Source organism: Poecilia mexicana, unplaced genomic scaffold (genome assembly GCF_051168715.1).
Source record: "Poecilia mexicana isolate PSO_F unplaced genomic scaffold, ASM5116871v1 scaffold_13, whole genome shotgun sequence".
Lineage (NCBI taxonomy): Eukaryota > Metazoa > Chordata > Actinopteri > Cyprinodontiformes > Poeciliidae > Poecilia > Poecilia mexicana.
In genome coordinates, this window is record NW_028263382.1 from 17,337,105 (window position 1) to 17,352,615 (window position 15,511).

A 15,511-nucleotide genomic window follows, 5' to 3' on the forward strand; every position below is an offset into this window, starting at 1 on the left:
GGTTTTGTGGAAAGGCCACGAGTCAACTTTACCATTCCACCAGTGTCAACAAACCAATAAACCACGTCCTTTAAAAACTTGGACAAAAAACTCAACCACAACACCAAAAATTTGAGTCACAGTTGAGTTCTTAAGTATGAGTGGAGACAAAAGAACAAGACCATTATGGTCCCAGATCGTCCTTCTACTTACAACAGAAAATCTGTGAAAGGAGATGAAGAAACAGGCAAGAAATGTAGCAGATGTGACAAAAGGACTCACAAAAGGAGATGTGTGTAGATATGTTGACGATATCTACACACGCTTAACACATCCATATTTGCACCATTGTAGATCAACAGCAAGGTAAGGCACGTCACTGCAGATCAAATATTTACTAAATTTTTACAATTTTTACAAATTTTAAAATCGACCATGCAACAGTTTTACTCTTCATGTTCACTTTGCTTCGGTCAGCATGCACAACATGCATAACGTTAAGCATTGTGATTTTACAGCATTCACCTACCATTATTTCTCCGATACAAAACAAGATAGATGGAATTCCCTTGCATACTGATATATGTGAACAGAAAAAACTACCTTTCGCTCTGCGTTTGTTGCCATTGCCTGACTCTGAGAGTGTAATTACCCAAATGTTCTGAAGGGTCTCTCCCCTCTTGTAACCTGGCAGTTCAGTGCTGTTCTCTCCGCCAACAACACTGTTTAAATCCACTTCGTAACCTTGTCTGCGCTCAGGCCACCAAACCGTAGCAACTCGAATTTATGAAGTCTTGGAAATGTTAGCTCAGGTTTTTCTGCAGAGGAATGCTCTCAGACCCATAAAGCTTAACAATGACCAATCAACTGTAATTATATCCCAAATTCGCTGCAGCACCACCCTTGCCAGTCTGGGCGACCTGGCTGGTGGCCATTTTGTGTCTGCGAAGGCCCTAAATCCACCCTGCAATTTCAACTGCCTTTTCATTTCTCATTGAAATGTTCTTACATGCAATTAACTTGGATAAGAAAAGGCTTTTATGGTGTTATTTTGGGAGAGCTTTCAGAATGCGTGGGATGAACAGGTCACAGTGTCGCATCAGTGTGCAGAGTTTGCTTGAGTTTCCTCCACAGTTTCTGCTAAAGAAATTACAAATTTGAGATAAAAATCCTATTTGTCTATAAATGTTGTTGATGGCAAAATTTTTGTCCTGTAACATTTTGTTCTTTTAATATGCAATTTCATCCCCAAATAAAGATGATGTGTGAATCCATAACTTGTATTCTTCAATGGCCCTCATGCATATTATTTCAGTGTCCTGTAAATTTACCAACACATAGAACTCGCATAATTTGCAGCACAAGTTGCATCTACGTAAATAACAATCACCACAAGTTTGTCACATGATAAGAAAAATGTTCAAATGACTGGTTTTTTGCTGTCCCTTGCACTTGCTTTCTGCAAACCCCTCCCTAATTCCATAGGACTAAATGAGGCTTTCCTTGGATTTGCAAGCACCATGAGTCACAATAAGTATTTAAAAAGGCGTTCTCATTAGCCAGAACTTCTATCTCCTTCGTGGGTCACTACACGTCCTGTTAGAAAGTCTGAAATGTCTGACATGCTGCTTTCCTGCTGCCTCCTGGTCTTGCTCTTGACTGATTCAGGGTTCACAGCTCCTACAGCTGTCCCGGAAGAAGAGAGCTCTCCTTCACCAGAAACAGAGTTCGACTTGAAGCTCGCCACAGTAAGTGCATCATTGCTTCAACTGTGTTTTAGACCTGTGTGAGAGGGGAGTACGTATAGTCAGATTGCTTTTAGAACAGATTTTTTTCTTTGAAAAAAAAAAAAACAAAAAAAAAACAAAACAGTGTTTGATTGAAATTACGTTGGCTTTTACTGAAAAAGTTTTTATTATATTTCAGAAGCCGGTGTAGAGCTGTATTTGTGCATTGCTCAGCAAATTTGTTTGTAATCATATTTTCTTTTCTTCAGTTGAAATTGAAATGCTGCTCAGTTAAAAACCAGTCTAAAAAAACAAAAATACATGAGGCTTCTTTTTCTGCCCAATTGCATGTCATTTAAAGACTGTTCCGGTCCTCCACTTTTCTTAATATATCAGGTTTGGGTTATGGATTTAATCTAGAATTGGCATACTTTTTCAAAACTCCAGATATTGGTTATACTGTCTTATGATGATTATTAAGCCTATGAATGAGAGTGATGAAAATAACAACTTATAGCCTGCAATAGCAAAAAAAGAGAGATCTTTAGATTGAAATGTACATATTTATTTTAAAACTCTATTTCTGCTTTAAAAAAGTTTGTCATTTATAAATGAAGAACTTTATGGGCAAACAGTCGACTTTGGTTGGCAAAATATCTACTAATGTACATGGTGCACTCTATTCAGAAGGCAGGATTTTTACAATGGAGATACAATAAGAAAGCGTTTTAGAGTTAGAAATTCAAAATGCAGGAAACCAGCAGGAGTTCGATAACCAATATGACTGCCAAATCACTGTGAAAGTTCCAGATAAAACTACCTATCAACATATTCCAAAGTCTGTAAACCTGTGCCCAGAATTATTCCTTTGCAGTTTTAGATTTAAGATCTTTTCATGTTATTATTTTTTCTAAGTAGAAGTGATGCTGACACTTTTGATGGTCCCCTCCAGACTTCCAGCTTGATTCTGATGTTGAAAGAGCTAAGGATTACGGCAATGACAAGAAGAGCTTCCAACCTCAAATATTTGGAGCTCACCAAAACCAAAAACACATGGTCAAATATAGTGGCAATTTTAAGAAGGGTTGGATATAATACCGATTAAATACTTTGCCACTGATTATTGAAAAATATATAAATATTTAAATATAAATATTTTTTGATGGGCTATTTTTCAATGCTTCATTATTATTTTGAGAGATTCCTGTCTTATTTCCTATCAAAACCAAACTTTTTAGCTACATGAAAGTGATTTTAACTCTACAAGAGGTGTGAATTGTTCTGAATTTACCACATGCAACCAGAACATAATCAACTTGGGTGTTGAGTTATTCTCAGACTGGAGCTCCAGCTTACAAAACAGAAGAAAATAGAAAGTGCAAACTACAGCATGATTTTAATTTCCCTTTGGTATTAATAACATTTTTATTAATTTGAATTCAATTCAATTTGACTTTTTTGTACTCATCTTTTGTTAAAACTTTAAAATCAAGCAAATCTCTATGAAAGGAAGTCATTCACATAGCCCACCATTTCATTCCACATTTGAATGAAATGTGGAATGACATCTCTTCTCTGACATTAGAGAAGAGAATCTCTAATGTCTGATAGTTGAATAGTACAAAAATGAAAGACTATAAATAATGATGATGAGATTTTGACTTATTTTCCTCTACAAATTAGGTCTCAAATTTTGAATGAAAGTTTGTTTTCCCACCAATGAAGAATCTCAGCATTGGGCTTAAAGTAATTGGTCAGTATATACTTCACAAGAACAGAAACATGTGTTCCTTTACCCAAAGCTGCAAGAAAATTTTTTAATATATGATCATGTTTTTTCTGCTGGCATGGTTGTTATTCAATTCAAGCAGATTTGAATCTAACCATTTAGGGGCTGTAAATTAAGCTATTTCTTAAAATATTATGTTTTAACTCATGCTAAAAGATGAATTGTATAGTTTTACTGTACTTCCTAAACCCCCATCTATCCTGGACAATAAGATTTTGCTTCTATTATGGTGGAACCAGTTGATTTCTTTTTCTGTCTCTACTGTTTTATAAAATGTGTCTCTTCAATCTGTCCACAGGACTACCTTCATCAGTACTACAACCTGGAAAATGATCATTTGGTGCGCATGAAGAGGAGCGAGCCCTCCTTTATCTCCAAAGTGAAAGAAATGCAGTTTTTCTTTGGACTCAATTCAACTGGCGTTTTAGACCCTGAAACCCTGCAGGTGATGCAGAGCCCCCGGTGCGGTGTTCCAGATGTGGAGGAGTACAGTCATATCCAGGGCACACGCTGGAATAAGAATGTCCTCACATACCGGTACTGCGTGTGGCTCACACTGATTTTACTTCTTTTTTTTTTTCCATGTCAAAAAATAAATCAGTCTGTCTGCTCCAAATAGCCAAGCCAAACCAAATCCTGAGGCATACTTTAAGGCTAACAGGCAATAAAATTTTTGGCAGAAATAGGCAGAAGCAGTTGTCACAATTCACAGCAGCTAGCACATTTTTAGCTTTGGATTCATGACTTTGACATCTCTTGTGGGTCTGTTGGAGCGTTAACATGACCATGCCCTTATGTAACAATGTCTGTGTTCTGATCCAGCAAAACCGTTGGATCAGAACAGAGAGAGTGTTCTCTCTTCCAGTAAATAACTGGAGACCCAGTAATTTACACACAAAATAAACATTTAATTAAGAAGAAAGCTGTAAAGCTAACTATCTTCCATATTTTAATTACTTGTTTAATTATGTTTGCCTAATCAAATAAGTATAGACATGGCCCAGTGTTACATCTTAAACTGAAGTGAATAAGATGAACCTGTTATTTCTTTATTAAAATTAACTATATACTATAATTTTTAAAGTTATCATAATCTGTAAAACTGATTTTTGTTATTCTGAAATTTCTAAGTAGATCCACATAATTTAGTAGTAGTTTTCAATTAGTTATTGAGCTGATGGTGATAGGTAGGTGGTCAGTTTGACTACAGCTTCCTGCTGGCTTGTTTGCAGTGATGCTGTTGGTTGTTGCTAACCGTTGTTTTACGTGCCACCTTAAAACAACGAACAATGAACAATGTGTTGTTCATGTTTTTCATAAACATATATTTCCAAATACCTAACTATATGTTCATTGTAAATCAAAATCAACGTGTACTTCAAAACTTAAACTTCTGTTGTACTTCTTTCTATCTTAGTCTGTATGGTTTAAGCTATACATATTGAAGAACATGTAATACAGGAAATGAAGGGATATTCAAGTCCTGTCACTTCTCTAATGGACGTGTGTCAATTTTGTTCTGCTGGGTCATTATGTTATGTCTTTTTAAAATTTCTTGCCGTAGGTAAGGATCGGCTGACCAACTCAGAATGAAATAAAAAAATTTTCAGGGTGCCTCCAAACAGTCAAATAATTATAAACTGCAATAATCAGACAGCATGAGTTTTACTTTCAGTTACAAGCTTCCCTCATACCCAGGTGAGGGAATTATCTGGCACAGTATGAGATTATGCAATGTTCTTATTATGACATTAGTGCAGCTTTTCCCACCAGGATTACTTTGTCAAATTATATACAATATGTTACAGTGTGAAATGCTTTGAAAGCTGGTGTGAGAGCATTATATTCCTGTGGTGTCATTTCTTCTTACCTTACTGGCACAAAAACTAGGTATGTGACGGGTCAGGAATATTCAGCTCTAGACCTCTACGACTGGTGTCCTAGAGCTCTTAGATGTCTCTCTGCTTCAACACACCTAAGCCATATAGTCAGTTTGGTTTTCTGGAGAACCTGACTGCAGACTGAGGAGATAAGTCTGGTCGCTGGTCACAGCATTTACCTCTGATCAGGGACACATTAACAGCTGCAAGACACTGGAATTGAATACCCCTGCTCTATTGAGACGTGATATGTATTTTTTTATGGCTGTAAAAGTAACTCTTTAAAATCCTGGCTTATTTCGTGTACTTTATAGGGCTTGATGGAAAAACAAAAGTGCTATTAGTGATTTTATTCTGACATACAGACATGGCATAAATAAACAGCAACCCTTGTGATTTGTTTTTCCCTTCATAGTATAGGCAGATACACCAGAGATTTGCGGCACAGCGTTGTGGACTCTCTGATAGAGTCAGCTTTCAGTGTTTGGGCCAGAGCCAGCGGCCTGACGTTCGTCAGGACAAACAGCCACAATGCTGACATCATGGTGGAGTTTGTAACCTATGGTAAGTCCATCATTGGCCTCATGTTGACAGTGGCAGTAGATGACAGAATATCAACAGAATGTAATACAAACATAGTGGGTATCAACTTAGGAACCCACAGTAGTAATTTAACAGATAACTGAGGCAGCGTCATCATATGAACACTGCTGAACTCATTCAGATGAGGTGAACGGCAGGACGTAATTTGGAAAATGGTTTTCTCTGTGGTTCCTGTTTCATGTTTGGCCTGGATTATGTTCTGAAGCGCATGGGGATTTTTATCCTTTTGATGGCCCCAGAGGCACGCTGGCTCACGCCTTTGGCCCAGGCATGGGTACTGGAGGAGACACGCACTTTGATGACGACGAACGCTGGTCAGCAGGAGCTGCAGGTACTAAACTCAGTCATACAAGACGAGGCTGAGCAGAACAGAAGCAAACATGGCAGTATTGGTCTCAATGCCTCTGTTCTGTTTCAGGGTATAACCTGCTTGTGGTAGCAGCTCATGAATTTGGCCATGCTTTGGGACTTAGACACTCTAGAAACCCAGAATCGCTGATGTATCCAACTTACAAAGCCTTCCGTCCAGCAAACCTGCTGTCCAGAGAAGATGTAGCCAATATCAAAGCACTTTACAGTAAGCTGCTTTTGTCGTATTTTAATGTACTACTGAATATCTAACTTGTAAATGCATTGTTTATTCTTAAATACCTCACTAAGTTGTTTTGCTGTTTCAGCTCCTCTCAAGGTTAATAGAAACTTGCCCCTCAGACCGCTGATGCCGAGGCTCATGCAGGACAAATGTGCACCAGACATGACCTTTGACGCTATAGCAACTCTTGGGAATGCCACCTTCTTTTTCAGAGACAAGTATGTGTATATTTACAAAATGAATAAGTGCATATGAATTCATCAGACAATATTTGAAAGGTATATTTACTAACAATGTCTGTTTTTAACCTTGTGGTGTTCACTCCATTAGATATCTTTGGATTAAACATAATGCGCAGTCTGACATAAAGGAAGGTCCCATATCCAACTTCATGCCAATGATTGAAACCAGAATCGACGCTGCCTTCTGGATACCTCGCAGATCAACCGCTTACCTTATTCATGGTAGCTATGTGTCATTGCTTTCTATATAACATGTATCATGCTGAGAATATTTCACTGAAACTACCACTTATTTCAAAACGGATCTAGGTTCTGAGCACATTTATATTCTATTTCTAATGTGGAAGACTCTGACTCTAGTCAAATGCTGGTCCTATCTTTGTATCAACTCTTTGTCTTTTTCAGGACCAATAGCAAATAAAAATGCTAATATTTTGTAGGAAAAATAAATGGGTTTTTAATCAACTGTATAAATGCAGTTGATTTATACAGTTGTAACTCCTGTAAACAATATAAAGTTCACAATGATCATGTTTGATCATACTTACAAATTATGTCTGTTTTTGACATAATTTGTAAGTATGACTTTTAAATGATGTAGGTTATATTAGAGCACCTTACAGCAGAAATGACACCTGAAAGCCCGTCCTTCTCTTAGTGTGATTTACATAAGGACTGAGGCACCCTGGTGGTCACAGAGCTGATTTAGAGAGCCGGTGTGAGCAGAGTGAGCAGCGTGTCGTTGTTATGAACAACACTTCTGTCACTCTGCTCTGTGATACTGGCTTCATTGTTTAAACAGACTTAATTGGGTTTTTGTTTTTCAGTTGCTGCACTGGAAGAAAAAAACATTTTGATTTCTTCGGTTTCAGTCAAAAAACTATAACATATTCAAAACCCTTTCTGTTAACAGAATCCACATTCTGGACAGTAAGAGGGTCTGTTGTGAGGGAAAAGCCAAGATCACTTTCCTTCTTTGGATTTCCAGCTTGGGTTCAAGATGTTGATGCGACTGTGCATATTGTTAAAACACGACGTACCCTTTTCTTTATGAATGATATTTACTGGAGGTAAGAAAATACTTAAAAAATAATATGTTCCTGCTGCAAAAGGAATTTTCTAGCTTTTTTGTCAACATATTCACACATACTTTTATGTCAAAGATGTCCCACAAGTTGAAGTATTTGACATAATTATAATACTTTTGCCCAGGCAGCCATTAGCATAAAGAAACAGAGTCATAAAGCACAGCTTTACTATACTAGACATACAATTTCAATCAATCAACACTCATTTGTTTACAATACATGAGAAGGTTGCTTTACCTGCTCGTGTACAAAATACACATTTTGATCTTTTTCAGAGTGAAAATCACATAAGTGTGATTTTAAATTTGTCCGGTGTCTTTTTCAGTTACAACGAGAACCGAAAGGTGATGGATTTTGGTTACCCAAGATCCATCAGCGATGACTTCCCGGGAGTCAACACCACAATAAATGCAGCTTTCTATAAAAGAAGTGAGTACATTGCCCAACTCATCCATCCACTTAGAAATATGATACCAAATACAGTTTGTACTGATTTAGAAGAGTCTGTAGCCTTGGGGGCTTGTTAATTTGGAATGTGGATTTGCATTTAACTTCTGCAGCATGAGTTTGGGTTTTTACAGCTTGCATATGGAGTGTATGATTTACACCGTATAATTTGACATTTTAATTCCTTTATGTGATATAGTGCAATTTTAGATGTAAGAAAGGTTGATATTTAAGTCCAAAAGACATCCATGGTTGTAAACACCTTCAAGAAAAGGCTTGCATGAGTCTAGACAGCAACAATTTGAAACAGGTTGAACATAACTGTCTGTATGTTGTGTTCTAAAGATGTGTTTTTGTCTGTTTTTACGTTCGTTTTAGATTTCATCTACTTCTTTTTGGGACCACAAGTCTACAAATTTGACTACACCCACAAATCTATTGTCGGAGTGGAAACAGCTAATGCTTGGCTTGGCTGTTGAAAGAAAACTCAGTGAAACATATACAGAAGGAAAATGACCTGCAAACTTTTTTTTTTTTAGGGTGAAATGTCTATATATGTCTTTTTTTTTAAATAAAGAATTGAACACCTTAATATACATTTGTCATTTGAATGTGTATCGAATGTTCTTGGGTTGCTCTGTGGTTGGTGTCATAAATTCTCATTTTTACTATCTGTATGGGGTGTAGACTGACAAACAGACAAGCAGAAACCAAGTTATGTGTTCCTCACATATGGTTGCAGGTTTAGGCATGACTTAGTAGAAAGAAAAGAGCTTTCAGCACTCATTTCTATACTCTAAAAAACACAGTTTTCAATAAATTCCAGACATAGGCGGGCATTTAGGTTACAACCACAAACCTCCAGGTAGGTCTCGCTGTAGCAATCATGATTAAACAGCTTTAGACCACGTGATTTCCCAACTACCTCATGAATGTTCTCATATAAAAACAGATGTTCAGGATGGTGAAATGAACATTGAAATATGGAGTTGGTCTGCACCTGGACACTCGTTTTGAGCACTTTGATGTTGGTGGAAATCTCGTGGACTCGACCCATTGAGGAAGATCAACATCTGACTCCTGATGATGTTCAGCTTGCTAAGGTTTGTTGGCAAATAGCTGTACTGCAGTCTGGTTTCATATATTGCTATGAAAAATCGTTTTATAGAGAATATTTGTAATTTTTGTCATGCCCTTTAACTGTAAATTAATACTCCAGCCATATAAAACAGATTTCCACTATTCTGTTATTAAAATTTATTTATACAAGGTAATAATGCATTACTTTTCTTTTCACAAAAAAAGACATTGTCCAATAAAAATTATAAAGCCCTAGTTGGTCAAGTATTGAAAATTATACTTAAACTATGATGTGAGCAGGGTTTTTCTTTTGTTAGTTTTTGCCTGTACTGCCTCTCAGAAAACATGTGCTTCATTAACATGTTAGAACAACAACAACAAAAAAAAAACTAAGCTAATCAGTTTTAACTGTACATTCTATTGTACAATGTAAAGAATTTTATTGAAAAATGTGTGCACATGTGGATATAGTAATTATCAAGCAACGAGGAATTTTGTGGTAAATTTAACTGTAATAAATTGTAATTCATCTCAATCAGACTTCAGTTTTCACAGCTTTGGTTTTTGTTAGTGCATGTCTTGTTTGTAGTCTTATTCTCCAAATGTCTAATGACAACAAACAATGTACATTTTCAAAATACAAGATTGTACCACAAAATAACCATCAAAAATTGAAAATAGACCACTTTCCACCATAAGGTAATGTATTATTAAAATAAAATCAAGTAGAAACCTGCAGTTGCAGACAAATTTATAGTATATATATATATATATATATATATATATATATATATATATATATATATATATATATATATATATATATATATATATATATATATATGTTGTTTTGCTTTTGTTTCAAAATCATGCATTTCTTCATGTCTATTGCATAACATCTTAAAGTGTGAGGTTGCAACATGACAAAATGTGAAAAAGTTCAATGGGTGCAAAGAGTTTTCCTGTGCATTTCAACAGAGTTACCTAAGGAGGTTCTATAGTCTCAGACTCGGAGGCCACACAGGTTCAACACGTAAGATCAGGTCTGCGTCAGCCATGGAGCAGAAGGTTAGGCAAATGCAGAACGTCTTTGGCCTGAGAGAAACAGGACTCCTGGACTCCAACACCATGGATGTCATGAAGAAACCGAGGTGTGGTGTTCCTGATGTGGACAACTATAGCTTTTATCCTTATCACCCCAAATGGAAGAACCGTACCATCTCCTACAAGTGAGACTGTTTTACTTCAGCAAATAAAAATATTGTAAAGTTGTTCATTTCTATTGCACACAGGAATTATGTCTGATGCCTTGTGTAGGATAGCAAAGTATACCCCAGACCTGAGTAGAGAGGATGTGGAAAAGTCCTTTCGTTTAGCCCTGAAGATGTGGAGTGACGCAGCTCCTCTGAATTTCGTTAAGGTCAACCATGGCAAAGCTGATATTGTCCTCTCCTTTGCACACAGAGGTAAATCTGAAAACTCATGTGAGGAGTTGCTTGGCTTTAAACAAGTGTAAAAAATATATAAATCATAGGACATTCATTCAGAAGTATTTCTGCATGCTGTTGTAGCTCATGGAGACTTCTCACCCTTCGATGGACCTGGAGGAGTGCTGGCCCATGCCTTTCAGCCTGGAGAGGGGATGGGTGGAGATGTACACTTTGATGAAGATGAAACATGGACGACAGGGGGGCAAGGTCTGTGGTATTCGGAAAACAAAATCCATTTAATTAGGCTTAATGCTGTACTTCTGATCACAAAAAGATTAATAGCATGACCAAAGCATATTATAAAGTAACCTAGTGACCTGTCTATTAGCTACCCTTTGTTAGAACCATGTTGAACCATCTTTTGCCTTTAAAAATTATCTCTCTTGTTTACTGGTAGAATTTGGTCAATGTTGAGATGACAACATCACACAGCTATTGTAGATTTGCTGGCTGCACATCCATGATGCAAATTTTCTCATCCACCTCATCCCAAAAGTGTCCTATTGGATAGAGATCAGGTGACTATAATCTCTTTGTTGTGGTCAACAAACCAATTTGAGACAAACCTGCAATACAGATAAATGGGCGCTCAACAATTTGGCAGTGCAATACATCTTTTTAAACCCTCAAATGAGTGCATGATCAGTGCATCATTTGAAGATATTCCAACTGAGCTAATGCAGATTTTTTTTTTTTTTTTATGATTTCAGGTTTCAGCCTGTTTGCTGTTGCAGCTCATGAACTTGGTCACTCGCTTGGTTTGACTCACTCCAGAGACCCTTCTGCTGTCATGTTCCCCAGTTACAGACATCAGAGCAGCAAACAATACACTCTTTCCACTGACGATGTACTGGGGATCCAAATGCTTTATGGTGAGAAACACATTTTATTCTCAATGAAATATTTTCTGAATAAAAATAATAAATTGGGCAAATGAAACACAATGTTTCTAACTCTGTTACTCAGGCAAACCCGAGATAGAAGCTGAAAATCGACCTAGAGTTCCAAAGAAATGTGATCCCATGTTCTTATTTGATGCGGCTGCTGTGATCCAAAATGAGATTGTTTTCTTTCAGAACAGGTACCCTGTGCATCACACCACAGAAAAGTGTGCTGATTAAGTTTTAAGTGTAGCTCTATTTTTTTTTTTGTTGATAAATCCAGATTCTTATGGATGAGAACAACAAAGCTGACTTACTGGAATTGGCTGAGGGAAGGCCACATCAGCACATATTTACCCGACATAGGTTCTCCTGTCGATGCAGCTTATGACATCCCAGCCAAAGGCATGGCATACCTATTCACTGGTAAAGTAAAAGGCCCTCTGCAATGCTTTGCTCAGTCCGTGTCATCATGACATGGCTGGATTTCCAGCTGGAGAAGGCAGCGTTACGCCCAAATTACAGCCTTTTGCAACTTAAGTGTTGCAGTTCATGCAAGAGGCTCGCCGATTTTGGCAGCGTCTGTGGTATGTTGGTGTTTTTCATTGTGTCTTCGAAGTGCATACACACAGCTGTGTTGTTTTTTTGTTTGTTTTTTTTCAGGTCATAAGTACTGGGTGGTGCAACAGTTAAAGACACGAGGCACAGCTGGCAACATCTCAGAGTTTGGTTTCCCGTCCAGCGTAAGGCGGGTTGATGCTGCCGTTCATGTTCCAGAATATGGGAAAACCATGTTCTTCATCGGACAGTTTTATTACAGGTTAATTAATCAAATGTTTTACATTTGGAATATTCTTCTTATCAGACACAATTTGAAAACATATTTCCCAATAATTAAATGCTACAATATGTGCTTAGTTGGGAAAGTCTGCCACTTGTGACGTCTGTAAGACAGCTGTTCTCAGTTGTATTATAGAAAAAAACAATGTTCAACAGATAAAAATAATTTAACACTTGTTCATTGTCAAAAATAGAGATTTTATAATTATAATACAGTGGATGTGTCCAATTTAAACTCTCTGTTAGAATGCCAGTTTAGTGTAATGTAAGAAATTAAACACCTTTCACATTTGTTGTGTTATGGATCCCCTGCATTTCAACTTGAAGTACAAACAAACAAAAGAAAAGGTGAAATAATCTAAACCTAACCCTTCTTGAATTTATTCCTACCATCAACTACATCGGATCTACTTAACCTAAAACATTTTACAGAGAGGTCAGAAAGGGTCAATGCATCTCATCACACAAAATAAATATAGAGAAATAGAGAAAAACATAGAAATTCTGCAGCATCATCTTTACGCAACAGCAATGTATAAAGACAGGCAGTATGACAGCAATATTAGACTTTTCATCTAATTTGATGGCAAGACAAGACAGAAACTGATCAGAGATATTGGAAAAAAGGCCTGCAGCAACATTGATGGAGGTACGGGAAATTTTGATAAAAAAAAAAAAAAACTTTTTATTTTTTATTCAATGAATAAAAATTTTTTTTTTTCCTTTTTTTTCAAAGTGGAACAGCTCCAAATAGCAACGACATATGATTGTACACCTCCAAATATTTGCTAGAAAACTGAAGAGAAATGTATTCTATAAACTTCAACAAGTTAACCAAAGAAAGACTTCTCTGACAGAAGGAAACACTCACAGATTGCCAGGCAAGAGCCTAGAAATATACATGAAAGAAATACTGTAGATTTACCCAATGAAAGCCCTATCTTCACAGTCTAACATAATTGAAAAACTTTTTCAAAGGTTTTGAAAAGGTGCTCCAGTGAAGGACTGTACACTTATGCAGCCAGGTTATTGCATTCATATTTCTATCTATATCTCTCTCCGACACACTCTGCACATAAACAGAATATGACCTCAGGGAACCAATAAAAAAAATGTTTTACATAAATTCTGCACTTTTGCTGCTTGCCTTGCAGTGCAGCCAGACATTTTGAGCAATAAACTTTCTAATGCATTGTTCTTTCACTTCAGGTATGATGAGCAAAAGAGTCAGATGGATCCCGGCTTCCCCAGAATCATCCAAACAGACTGGCGTGGAATCCCAAGAAAGGTTGACGCTGCGTTCAAGTTGCATGGTAAATTGAGAGAAACTCTGTGAACCCAAGAATTCATGTGTTTCGCCTTCACCTCTCATGATAGTAGTGGTGATGGTGGTGGGTCATCTTAAATCTAATCTTAAAGAAAATGCATACTAGTTCTTTTTCAACAAGGACATAAAGACTGCATTTAAATATTTTTTTGTTTTTCATAGTTTTAAACTAGAGTTCTTGGTTTGTTTTGCTCCTGCAGGCAGCATGTTCCTCCTCAGTGGGTCTAAATCCTACCAATATGACTTCAGACAGAAGCGGGTGGTGAACATAATTGCAGGAAATTCTTGGCTGGGATGCTGACTTACTGGAAACCCACACTTTATGTAGCTAAAAAATAAACCTAACTACACATGTAGTTGTTAAACACAGATTACACTGTTGCATGACTTAACAGCAGTCTATGATGACCACTGTATAAAGGCTGTACTGTGTTAAGGATTTATTGTGCAATATGAAAAATATGTTTAGCATGTGTTGTTCTTTTTATGGGATGTTTTGAGAGTTATATATTCTTCCAATTTAGCTCATTGTGAGGGTTCCCATGCAAATGCACTTAGACGTAATAATCAAATACCAGAATAATTTTTCTTTGACATTTTGATAAAACAGAACATGTGTTTTTTTTTATGAACAAGATACAGATTATGTCACTGAACTCAATAAAATTTTTTGTTCATATGTCTCGCTTATTTTTTTTATAAGACACATGAAGACATTTCTTCTTCGCTCTCCAGAAATGAAGAAAACATGTTTTTTTAGTTCCCAGCTGCCTGCAAATGTTTTTCCAACACTGCTTTCTGAATCCATGTAATTTTATACATGCTGTTTATTTTTATCAGTCCTATATGCCATGCTTCCATACTCTTACAAGGGCAGTACAAATGATTCCCTTATACTTGTAGAAATGAATCACTTGCAAACAGGAATATAAATCAGTACAGCTGAAAATATTTGAAATAAAATAAAATTCAGTGTATCTGCATTTCATAACATGGCAGCAAAAAAACACTTGGAGGGTCAAGTTAGTGCTTAGGTGGGTGAAATAAACTGAATATCGTCCATTTTGACAATACTTGATGCAGTAGGATAAGCTGCTGTTTTCTGTCTGGAGCACTTGAAATGTTTACTTCTTTCAGGGAAGCCAGATTTCACAATTTTGGATTAAAAGTTCTCACTACACATTCCTGTATTACAAATAAATTGTAAAATGGATTTGTACAAATGCAGGCTTGCGTAACACAGTCAACTATTTAAACCATTTGGTTAATGTTGACCTGTCTACAAACTGTGTTGGGAAATGTTTAATTTCTTTGTTTGGATAGGGCAATCTTCAGAGTTGGTGTCATAAAGCTTGTTTGGCAACTTAAGAGGAAGTCCAAGAAAAAATAATAGCACGTATCTGAGTGACTGCTCTTAAACCCAGAAATGATAAATTGGCATTCCATGACTATACAGGCTTGAGTACATAAAAAGGGTGAGAGGATGGAAACAAATCTTGAGACAAATCCTGAGACATCTGTTGCCATCTTGACTTGAGGTGAAAAT

The 15,511-nt window shown here is 36.7% G+C and overlaps 2 protein-coding genes across 2 annotated transcripts; both read left to right on the forward strand.

The window, feature by feature from the left end:
• The first annotated feature begins 1,430 nt into the window (after positions 1-1,430).
• mmp20b (matrix metallopeptidase 20b (enamelysin)) lies at positions 1,431-8,939 on the forward strand. Its single transcript, XM_014971292.2, has 10 exons — positions 1,431-1,727; positions 3,794-4,032; positions 5,791-5,939; positions 6,184-6,309; positions 6,397-6,555; positions 6,656-6,788; positions 6,901-7,034; positions 7,726-7,882; positions 8,226-8,329; positions 8,726-8,939. The coding sequence occupies exons 1-10, from the start codon at positions 1,593-1,595 to the stop codon at positions 8,824-8,826; spliced, it is 1,437 nt and encodes a 478-aa protein (XP_014826778.1). The 5' UTR covers positions 1,431-1,592; the 3' UTR covers positions 8,827-8,939.
• Positions 8,940-9,066: 127 nt separating this feature from the next.
• Positions 9,067-14,631, forward strand: mmp20a (matrix metallopeptidase 20a (enamelysin)). Its single transcript, XM_014971293.2, has 10 exons — positions 9,067-9,450; positions 10,406-10,656; positions 10,745-10,893; positions 10,999-11,124; positions 11,628-11,789; positions 11,884-11,998; positions 12,082-12,224; positions 12,462-12,618; positions 13,848-13,951; positions 14,166-14,631. The coding sequence occupies exons 1-10, from the start codon at positions 9,331-9,333 to the stop codon at positions 14,264-14,266; spliced, it is 1,428 nt and encodes a 475-aa protein (XP_014826779.2). The 5' UTR covers positions 9,067-9,330; the 3' UTR covers positions 14,267-14,631.
• Positions 14,632-15,511: the final 880 nt, after the last annotated feature.